This window comes from Camelina sativa, chromosome 4 (assembly GCF_030686135.1).
Source record: "Camelina sativa cultivar CO46 ecotype springtype chromosome 4, ASM3068613v1".
NCBI lineage: Eukaryota > Viridiplantae > Streptophyta > Magnoliopsida > Brassicales > Brassicaceae > Camelina > Camelina sativa.
Genome location: NC_141883.1, coordinates 1,864,610 through 1,876,290, shown reverse-complemented (window position 1 = coordinate 1,876,290; position 11,681 = coordinate 1,864,610). Strand labels below are relative to the sequence as shown.

Below are 11,681 nucleotides of genomic sequence, written 5' to 3'. Positions count from 1 at the left end.
TTAAAAATCCACCTTCTTCCTTGTCATAGCCGGTATGATGACTCCTTTTGGTTGCGTTTCTTTTGGTGACTTTGCTTGAGTTTGTGATTTTTCCTTTGATAGTTTTTTATTGCTTGGGCCCGCAGTGGGTCCTCCCCTTGGAGTTCCTCCTCTAGGATTGTTTAGCTTCTTGGGAGAGCCATTGGTTAGGTTTCTTTTCTGAGTCTTCGCTCCCAGTAGGTTCATTGGCCCTTTTGATTGATTTTTTGATGACGTGGGCCTTCCTCTTCCCCTCTTTGTGGGTTTTCCAGGATCTTCAATGGTAAGAGACTGAGGGTTGTCCTCAGTAGCTCTAGAGGGTCGAGTTTCTGTCACCAGTAGAGGGTTCTGATCTGGTAGCCTGATTGGTCCAGATATGGTGCTTTGAATTATGCTCTCCACAGTCAAGGCCATTAGACACTTTGCTTTGCCTTGAATAACTCTTTGTTTTCTTGCTGCACTTTTAGTTGGATCAGTGACTGTAAGGTATTGGACTGTAACCTCCCTTAGTTCACTCATTACTTGCTCTTTGGAGGGGATGTTTGGAGGAGGGGAGGTCAAGGCATTCAGTTTCACTTGGTTTCTAATCTCCATTTCAAGGAAGGGTGGAGGGGGAGTAGGAGGGTCAGGATTTGTTTCCATTCTTTCTAGGGGTGGGCGTCTAGGCATTGATGAGTTAGAGGCTTCCGAGTGATGAGCTAGAGGAGCAGGACTTTCTCTCTCCACTGCATCCTTGACCGATGAGAGGATGTACTCTCCCTGGGGATACGATGTGGAGGAGACATTTCCGGATTTGAGGATCTTCCAAATTAGGGATGGGGGCGATGTGATTGTCTCATGTGGCTGAGTCTTGAGTAAGATGAATTTCTGCCCTCCGTGGAGTAAGACCTTTGGATTGTGTTATGTTCCATCCACCCTTTATTTGTTCGACTTCCTTCTTGTGGGAATCTTTTGGACTCAGCCTGGTGCATAGGTACTTTGGGAGCTCTAAAGTTGTCTTCGGGAGTGTAGTAATTTCTGGAAACCTCCCTATTTTCCGACGTCTGGGGTTTAGTTGTTAGGGGAATGGTATCATTCTTTGCAGCTACCTCCGGGCAAGTTCTAATCTCATGGGTAAGCTTACAGCAGTGGAGGCAATGATTCTTGAGATTTTTGTATACGAGAGTGATATGAGCTTCATCTCCATTTGGGAACTCCACTATTGTCTTTTTTGTGATAGGTTTAACCCATCTATTTTGACTCTTATCTTTGCAGAGACATCTGTTATCTCCACGGCTTCCATTTCTCCAAGCTCTTCAGCAATGATTTGAAGCATTTGTGGCTGCCAGTAATGCTTTGGCAGGCCCTGTACTTCGATCCAGAACATGATTATAGAGGGGAAGGTAGGAGAGATTACCGGTTCCCAGCGTTGGAGTATCACCATCCAATAGTCATATTGGTAAGGTCTGTTCTCTAACACCTTTACAATGTCTTTTTCATAATCGAATCTGAACTGAAACACTCCCCGCCCTAGGTCAGCTCCAACTGCTTTCCGTTTGAGGTCCCAGCGACTAACAAGGAAAGGGAAAAGAGACCAGAGTCCTTGAGCCGAGGGGTTGGTTAAGCGACCCATAAGAGTAAGGGAGTTCTCCTCAATCAGGGCTGAGGTGTCAAGTTCTGGGGCACGGATTCTTCTACAAGTGCGAGGTGGAACTTCAGTGTCTACTCCTTTCCCTTTGAGGTAGTATGGGATACAGTGTTCCATGGCTCATGTTTAGGTTACAGACGAGAGGTGTGAGCAGTACCAAGGTTACAGGGCGTGGGACGTTTATAGTAGGCTTTAAAGGGTTACAAAAGGTTACAAGGATATTGCAGATTTAGGGGTTAGAGGAGAGGTTCGAAAGGTGAGGGTTAAGGAAAGACATACCAGCCTCTGGAAGCGTTCTCCTCCGTGGAAGTATGGGTTGGTGAATTGATACGCCGGTTGTGCACCCCAACTGTGGGGAGAAAAGTACCGGCGCTCTTTTGATCCACTGGATAATCTCCAAAAGGGGTTGACGGACCGTTGGTTGTTACTTCTTTTAGTATTTTTGAGTAGGTGAGATCTGGTTTTTTCAAACACTTTTGCTGTTTTAGTTACCTTGGGAACTGGGCCTGGGAGAGAAGTCGCCAGCTTCTCTATGCCTTCCAAATACCAGTTGACTAAAATAGTTTTGGAAACATAATAATTAATGTAGTTATTTTCTAAGGAAATATTTCAAAAATTTAAAATCTTCTTACATAGTTACCTAACATATAACATTCAATTAATTTTTCTAAATAATAAAATGTCTTAGTTCTGACTTTTAAAATACGAAAATAATAAAAAGTTACATTCTCTAATATTAATACGAATAGTAAAATTCACACAAAAAATAATTGTAAATTTTTATAAGGATGATTTTCATTGATAAATACCTAAGCTGTTATTATCATTAGCTATTTTGGATTAATATTATTTTCTAAATTTGTTAAGATCATAATTTTAAAAATCAAATTACAAAATCTGCGCATTTTAAGTTAGATATTTTATTTGGTTTTCTATTTATGGTTTAATAATATTTGTTTGAAATCGGACATTTATGGTGATTCATTAAAATCTGAGAATTATGATAACTACATAAATTTATGAAGATAACAAAATTTAAAATTTTAGAAGATATTATGGAATAATTGTTAATTTATAAAAAAAAATATATATATATATATATATATATATATATATATATATATTAATTTATTACAAAAATAATTCTTAAATTTTTAGAAAATATTAGTTTTTATATTTTTTAGTTAAACCTAACAGCATACTCTAAACCCCTCCTCCCCTATATATACCGATCAAGTCCTCAACAAACTCTAAACTTCATCATCATAAACCAACTCATTGATTTTTTTTTTTTTTTTGGTTAATGTTAAATTTATACCAATAAAAAAAGGTCTATATTGTACAATGGAAACCCAAAAACACGCCAAGCTCTAGAAAGAGAGAACAATAGAACAGTTTAAGAAAGAAAAAAATATATTGAGCTTAATCCAGATTTAAAACCTGGCAAGAGATACAACCAAAATAAAAACCAAGTAGAGAGTCAATAGAGGGATCCTCCGGCGAGAAGTAAATGAGACGATTGCGCATAGTACGGTCAATGAGAATCCTGGTAGCGGAGACGGATGTTTGTGAAGCTGAGAAGATTCGGTGATTCCGCTCCTTCCAGATCATGTAAATTGCAACTTGCAAGAGGAGCTTGAGAATTTTGCTGGCATAGAGAGGTGGGGATGACTGAACAGTGAGCACCCAACCGGTTACCGCCGAAAGCGATGAAGGAGGATTCGGCGAAATACTCCCCGCGAGATCAACCCATATAGCCTTTGAGTACTCGCAATCAAAGAACAAGTGAGCATGAGAGCCTAGACTCGACTCACAGAGGACACAGGATGAAGGGACATTCATTCCCCATGTCCTGAGTCTATCTCTAGTCGTGAGCCTACCTTGCATCGTGAGCCACTGAATGAAGGAGAACCGGGAAACGGATTCCTTGAACCAGACAGCTTTGTACCAAGGCATGGTCGGCGCTCTCTCTCGTATTTGTTGCCATGTACCACGAGTGGAGAAAGTGTTCGAGAAGGTACCTGATGGTTGCCTCCATTGAAAGAAGTCCTGACCTCTTCCAGGGGAAGGAGGGACGATAGTAGACAAGCAAATCTGGAGTTGCTCAGCTTGGGAAGATCTAGCACATGGAAAGAACCATTGCCCGTCACGCGTAGCTTCATAGACTGAAGCTTCCCGGCGGATACGCAGCTCACGAGGACCCATAGGACCAAAAAGATCAATGAGGGACCCTAGATTGGTCCAGGAGTCATACCAGAACAGAGCATTGAGCCCGTTCCTGACTTGACACCTAAGAAGTTCCTTCAGAGTGGGTTTAATTTCAATCAGCTTCCTAACATTCCAAGAGAGACGAGGAGAGATATCCATAAGCCAATAGCTCCTCCTCCCAAAGATGTTATGATCCAACCACCGAACCCATAGAGACCCTGACCGTGAGAAAAGATACCACACTTGCTTCAACCTGAACACAACAGCAAAGTCCTCAAGCGACCGAATACCCAGACCCCCTTCCTGCTTTGTTTTGCAGATATATTTCCAGGCAACGGGCGCCCCTCTGGCCGAATCCGTGGCATTCTTCCAAAGAAAAGCAGAGCACAGGGAATCAACCTTCTTATAGAAACCTTTGGGAAGGACAAACACTTGAATCCAAAAGGTGACCTTCCCATAGATAACTGAAACAATCAGCCGTATCTTACCAGCATAAGAGAGGTACTTCGCAGTCCACGAGTGGAGATGGGTTGTTATCTTCTCCAAGAAAGGCTGTAAGGACGCCATTGTAAGCTTTGTAGGGCTTAGAGGAAGACCCAGGTAACGTGTTTGGAACTGACCAAGTCTAATACCGATTAGACTGGATAACGCTGATGCTTCTAACTCATCAAAACCCCCTAAGAAGAGCTCTAACTTCGCTGGGTTCATATCCAAACCTGACAGTTGACGGAACTGCTGAAGAATGCCAGTAATCCCAAGCAGAGATTGGTCAGCTCCATCAGAGAAAACAAGGAGATCATCAGCAAATGCCAGGTGAGTTAGTTGAGGGGAGAGACACAACGGATGTGCAGAGAACACACCCTCCACTACCCTGATCTAGCATACAAGAAAGCACCTCCATGACCATTATGAAAAGATACGGAGAAATGCAATCTCCCTGCCTTAAACTCTGCCTCCCTTCAAAGAAACCCGTGAGCTCACCATTAATAGAAATCGAAAACCCTTGGCGTAGATATGCATTCCTTTATCCAAGTTCTGAAAAGAGGTGGAAAGTGCAAAGCTTCCAAGATCTTTAGAACAAAGTCTCAGCAAACTGTGTCAAATGCCTTTCTTATATCCACCTTGACTAAAGAACTATTTGGGCAAGTAGCCTTCTCATAGTTTCAGATAAGCTCAGAGGCTAATAGGACTTTCTCTCCCAAGCTCCTCCCACTAAGAAAAGCAGCCTGATTGGGCGAGATAAACTCCATGAGCAATGGTTTGAGTCTATTAGCCAAGATTTTAGAAATAATCTTATAAGCAAGATTACAACAGCTGATAGGCCTGAACTCCGAGAGGGCAGAGGCTTCCAGAGTCTTAGGGATCAGAGATATGACAGTGGTATTCATGTCCTTGAGAAGACGGCCATTGTGGAAAAAGTCCTGAACTGCACTGATTAGATCATCCCCAACCGTGGACCAAGCAGACTTGTAAAATTCTACCGGAAAACCATCCGGCTCGGGGCTTTTATTCTGAGGCATAGAAAATAGGATGTCCCTAACCACCTCATTTGACACCTCCCTTAGCAGATCATCAGTCTAAGGCTGAGAGCATCGAAAGGGAATCAAATCTTGTAGAAACTCAATAGATGCAGGTGATACTCGCATCTCAGTAGAACCAAACACTGACTTGAAGTAGTCTACAGCGTGCCTGTTAAGTTCCTCTGGGGATGTAATTTTACTTCCATCAGCATCCAAAAAGAAGTGAATATGATTCTGGGAGTTCCTCTGCATCACCATCTTATGAAAGAAGGAGGTATTCTTATCACCGAGCGCCAACCACCGAATTCGAGATTTTTGCATGTAGAACTTTTCGTCTGCAGATAAGAGCATGTGCCATGCCTCTGATGCTAAATTCTCCTCTCTTGCTAAATCAACCGAAGGAGCCACAAGAATCTGCCTCCGAATCGCTGCAACTTCCTCTGCCTTCTCTTTCACCCTTTGAGAGATCCCACTAAAATGCGTTTTGTTAAGCAAGCGTAGGCTAGGCTTTAAAAGCTTCAAAGCACGCACTAACTTAAACTGAGCAGACCCGATTATGGAACTGGCTGACCACTCGGACTCAATGATATCAGGATACTCAGGATGGTCCACAATGTGAGTGTAGAACTTAAAAGGCTTGTTTACCACTCTGTGTAGAGTCGGAACCGAGAATAAACAAGGGGCATGATCAGACTGACCTGGCTCCAAGAATTCAGAATAAGCGTCCGGGAACGACCTAGCCCAATGCTCATTGATCAGAGCATGATCAATGCGCTTAGAGGTTGGATCTTCTTCTCTATGATTCCACCACGTGAACGGAAGCCCCTTAGACGGAGCTTCGAAGAGGTTAGCTTCCTGGAGGGCGAGCTCAAAATCACCAACTCCCGTGACATCTACCGGCTCGTGGGGAAAGCCAGAGTGATGCTCAGAGCGGAGAATCTGGTTGAAGTCCCCTATAATTGCCCAAGGGTTACTCCCAGAGCGCAATCCTTTACTCCGGAAGATTAAAACCATACACAAAAGTAACTGTTATATTGATATTCTCAGCCTGAAGAAAGAATCCACAGGTGATAGCTTGCGCAGATTGTTGGTAGACCACCACCGTGACTCTAGGATCCCAGACCACCACAATTCTCGCCGTATTGTGGTATTCGAAATTCCCACAGAACTTCCAACCGTGAGGAACTGCCTGCAAGACTCTCCTGGTATTATTTAGTTGTATCTTTGTCTCCAAAAAAGCTCAAAAAAGAGGCCGATGGATATTAATCCATTCCTTAGTCGTCTGAGTGCCCTGCTAGCACTAAGACCCTCTCCACTTTTTGATCGGTGATGCTCCTTCTGGTCCAATTTAGGGGGGACCTTGGGGCAACGAGAAGCTGAATGACCAAATTCTTCACACGAGCTACACTTTGCGGGGAGCCACGAGTAAGCAACATCAATCTGGATCTCTCTCCCATCACTGAAACCCGAGACAAGCTTGGAAGGCAACTCCGCAAGCAAATCCACCTCAACTACAACCTTTGCAACCTCAAAGGTTTCCTTCCGTGCAGTCTCTGGGTGAAGAGCTTTGGGATCGCCAACACCAAAAGAAATTCTGGCTAGACTCTCATCAGTGAATAAGTAGTAGGGGATTCCCCTAAACTCCACAACTACCTGAGCCTTGGTAAGCGGAGGCTCCTCCGGGGTAAAGTCAGGAGACCAAGGGGCAACGAACATTGGATGGCCGGCGATGTTCCAAAGGTTGCGACTCAACAGAATCGAACGAGACTTGGCATTGGTGACACGAAGAAGAAAGGTGCCAGGTCCAATACGGTAAACAAAGATGCGAGGACCTGAGCGAGCCCATAGAGCATTCACCACACCGATAATTCTACCCATCTCTGGAGGAGGACCATGGAACTGGGCATAGACATAGTCCTTAAAAGGCGGAGAATGAAAGAAACACAAGAGACATACTTCGTCGGGCTACCAATTTTCCCCAGACCGGCTCCTGGCTTAGCCACACTTCCGTAGGAGCGAGGGGGTGCGACAGACACCTTATCCGATTTAGAAGGCACATCCGCAGGTAGAGGAGAGAACGAGGAAGTGGAAACCTCTGCACATGGAGAGGAGTCGGTGGATCCCGTGGCGGCAGGAACAGAGGCTGATGGATCTGAAGGCGGAGCCATAGGAGAAGCGCCTCGAGGTGAAACATTCATAGGGAGCGGACGGGTCAGATCTAGATCTGGGGCGGATTGAGAGAGATCTGCATCCGCAACCTGGAGGAGAAACTCCGCACGAACCGAAGGAACCTCCTTCTCAGGCAGAGCAACTTGCTGGGTAGGAACAGAAAGAGCCTTCTTCTCAGGCGGAACAGCTTTCGAAGCAGCTTTCGAAGAGGTTTTACTGTAAGACTGGCGAGGGAACTGAGGTGGAAGAGGAACCAGAGAACGAGGTTTCTTCTTCTTCCCCATTGGAACAGAGACCCAAGTCGGCGAGGGACCGACCGACAGCGAGGAAAGAGACGGAAGACAACGGAGGGGTATTAGATTTTAGATGTCTCGGAAAACGGGACAGAGAGCAACTTTTTCAACGATGTTAACTATTTTCAACTCATTGATTTTTCTTCCATTCCATAACAAAATGAAAATGATTCTGCAAAAACATAAGGGTTTTTGCTACGCATGAGTGCAGTAATTCAGTGTTCACCTTATTCTTGCCTCTTAAACTTATTGTTAATACCTAATCTTTTAGATATCTTGGACGTTTGTTAACTTTTATATTCTATTTGTATATAAAGATTTTTTTGGTTGTTGTAGAAACATTGGTTTCATTAGGTTTTCTATTGGGATGTGAAACATTGGTTTGGGATTATAACCAATGATGAAACTGAATATTTATATATATATATATATATATATATATATATATATATATATATATATTTTTCAAGATTTTAATTTTTTAAAAATAGGCCCGCAGTATACCGCGGGTTAAAATCTATTTTTATATTATTTTTAGTTATTTTCGAGAGCAAATACATCTGAAAATTGAAGATATATAACATAAATTAACAAAATTCTTCCATAATATATTCAAGGTATAAATTCTCCAACATAGCAATTATTCAAGGTATATGTTCTCCAAATGTTTCCGTAATTCAAGGTATATATTCTCCAAGAACTAATGTATAAAATATAATTGGTTCTTGAAAATATTATGATCATCATGATGGTCTTAACACCTTCTGGTACATAAACAACGACTGAAGGCTCAGTCGACTTCGCAGTAACCGCCTTCAAAGCACTCAATGTAGTGGCAGATGAAGGCACACTTGTTATCACTCAAGCACATTTCTGAAAAACGGTTGCTTTGTGTCTTGCATACTTTATCTGCCATACCCATTTCTATATAAAAACATATTTGATAATGTGTGTTAGTAGTGTATATATATATAACAAAAATGTATACTAAGATATAAACAACCAAATTCACATCTATGTATGTATGAAAATTTAGATGCTAGATATAACAAGACATGAGTATTGAACCTGCAACGACAACAAGAAGGATGAAAAAGATCATGAGAAGGGCTGAGAGAACACGTTGAGAGAGCTGCATTATTCGAGAGAAATAAAGTATGAATATTTTAGAGAAATCGTTGGAAATAATTAAGTGTTGTGTAGGAAGAAGAAGTTGGTGGCACTATACAAAGTACAAGAAAATATATCCAAAGACACATAATATTTTGTACCTATGAACCATATATGGTGGCTATTTTTATAGCATCGGAAATCCACAACAAAATTTTGGGCTATAGAATTATAGCAATTTCTTCTCGTGGCTATTCGTGGAAAACTAGCCACGGATTTACCACAACATATTTTGGAAAATTTGTACCTATAATTTTGTAGATATTTTATGTTTTAGTTCTTTTGTGGTTATTTTTGTCTTGGATATATGCCAATTGTTTTGTGGCAAATTTAAATAATTTATTAAAAAAATGTTCATTCAATATTGAGAGAGCTTCATTTTTGGAGAGGAAGAGAGTATATAAATATTATAAAGCGATTGTTAGAAATAATTAAGTGTTGTGTAGGAAAAAGAAGGGAAGAAGTGGGTGGCACTATATATATATATATATGTGTCTAAGAAACATATATATTTTTCTAAAGCAAATTATCTTTCTAAAAATAGCTGTAAGATAGAAAAGCATTCAAAAATTTAGTTTGTCTTTTAATCACATATGCCATATATTCCTAAAATGTATTTATGTATTTTAATAAACATAATTCACATAAAATTATTATTACATATTATCTTATTATATTATTCTAATTAAAGTATGTTCTTCTGTTACTTTGTGCTTTGAAATAGTGTTTCCTTTACATAATTATTGAACCATATTAACTTCTCTCTTTTTTTTTCTTTTTTTTCATTTAAATAAAAAATTAACATCAAATTAATATAATGTACATATAAAAATTTAGATTTTAAATTCTGATTTAGGGCTTGCTTGCAACCCCTGACTGGAGGCCATGTAATGGTACAAATCTTTCATAATATATATCCTAACTGTATCACTTCGATCTCCATTAAAATCATCATTTACTTATCTGTCCTTTTGCAGCCAACTAGTCCGGCAAAATTTTTTGACCAATGTGAAGCTCAGTATTTAAGAGAGACATCCAACTTCTGCTCAAAATATGGTTCCATGAGACTTGATATAGTGGAGATAGACAAATTTTTGCTTGGAATATCTTTTGAGGCACAAATTTATGTCGGCTTGGTGAAGTCTGAGCCAGTTCACTTGGCAGGGAAGTGGTTAGCCTAATTGTGTTTCTAATTTTGATTAATGCAGATGTGTTACACTTATCTATGCATTAGCTATGTAATTTTTGAATGACCAAAAATGGAATATATATTATGCGGAACTAGTACAGGATTATTGGAATATGATTTGTCATTGAATTAGTTTTTTGACAAATTGCAAAAGGTGTTGTAATATAACATCCGTGAACCAAATAGTGAGATTTGGGGATGGGTGTCGATCGACACCAGGGGTGTGTCGATTGACACCAGCTTTTCTGGTTCGATCAGTTTGATTTAAATTGTCGATTTTGGGTTGGTTTGGTTCAATTGAAGCCCGAACCGACATATTTAAAGGGGAGGTCGATTCAGGGTTTTGGGAAAGAAGTTTTTTTGCCGCCGTTTACAGAAGAAAAAGAGAGAAAAGAGAGAGCTTGTGAGTTGAGAGGTTTTTGGCTTGTTCTTGGTGGTTTTTGGTGAGATTTGTTGATGTGGAAGGGAGTGCTGTTGTTGGGAACGAAGGAGAGGCTTCTTAAGGTGTTGTTTCCATCGTTTTTGTAACATCCGCGAACCAAATCGGGGATTTTGGGAGTGGGTGTCGATCGACACCAAGAGGAGTGTCGATCAACACCATCAATTTTTGGTTTGACCGGATTCATTTTAATTGTCGTTTTAGTTTGTTTTGACTTATTTGGGAATCCCTAACCGAGGTATATAAGAGAAAACTTGACCTAGTCCGTGGAAAGAAGTGGTTTTGCCGTTCTAAAGAGAAAGGAGAGAAGAGAGAGTGTTCTTGAGGGGATTTGGAGATTCTAAGCTGGTTTGGTGAGATTTGTTCCTGTGGAGGAGAAATCTTGTGCTAGAGAAGGATGAGAAGCTTCCTAGGGTGCTGGATTCGTCGTTGTTGGGTTAGAACTTTCTGCAAAAGAGGTGAGTGCAGGACCATGGCTGATCTAAGCCGGAGATCTCTTATGTTTTGCTTGTTTGGTGTTATTTTGGTATTTTTCTTGCTTGTGGTGGTTGTGTTATGGTTCTCATAGGTTCCTGAAGCTTTTGGGTGAGTTTGTAACGGATTTGGAGTTCATTAGAAATGGAGGTTCGATGATCGGCTTTGAGCAGAACGTGTCTGCGGGGTCGGTGTTGATAGACACCAGGTGGGTGTCGGTCGACACCAGGTTGGAGCCAGTGTCGATCGACACCACTCTGGTATCGGTCGACACCAACTTGTCTGTTGCATGTTCTCCTGGTTTGTTGTGTTTATTTGTTGTTTGTTAAACATTGGAATCTCAGTTGCTTGTATGTATAGCTCAGTAGATGGAAGGATTGCCTCACTAAGTATTTGTGATAATACTTACGCATCTCAATTGTTGTTTGTGGTGTGCAGGTATGTGACGTGGAATCATGGCGATGAGGAGAAGGATGATCTAGGGTCTCGTTTGTGTGTTGTTGGATATATTGTTTATGTTGGTACCTTGGAGAGTTAAGTTAGATTGTTGGATAGAATGGTTAGGAATGATATT

At 41.0% G+C, this 11,681-nt stretch overlaps 1 protein-coding gene across 1 annotated transcript; it reads right to left on the bottom strand.

The window, feature by feature from the left end:
- Positions 1-1,762, bottom strand: LOC147945213 (uncharacterized). Its single transcript, XM_087509149.1, has 3 exons — positions 1,415-1,762; positions 1,277-1,363; positions 1-906 (listed from the first exon to the last, which is right to left on the bottom strand). Exons 1-3 carry the CDS (start codon positions 1,760-1,762, stop codon positions 1-3), a joined length of 1,341 nt encoding a protein of 446 aa, XP_087365275.1.
- Positions 1,763-11,681: the final 9,919 nt, after the last annotated feature.

Excerpts from the sequence above, each read along its gene's own strand:
- LOC147945213 (XM_087509149.1), bottom strand. The coding sequence starts at position 1,762 with ATGGAACACTGTATCCCATACTACCTCAAAGGGAAAGGAGTAGACACT. Across the intron at positions 1,364-1,414 it reads TACTCCAACGCTGGGAACCG|GGCCTGCCAAAGCATTACTG; the intron begins GTAATCTCTCCT and ends ATCGAAGTACAG. Across the intron at positions 907-1,276 it reads AAGCCGTGGAGATAACAGAT|GTCTTACTCCACGGAGGGCA; the intron begins GTCTCTGCAAAG and ends CACAATCCAAAG.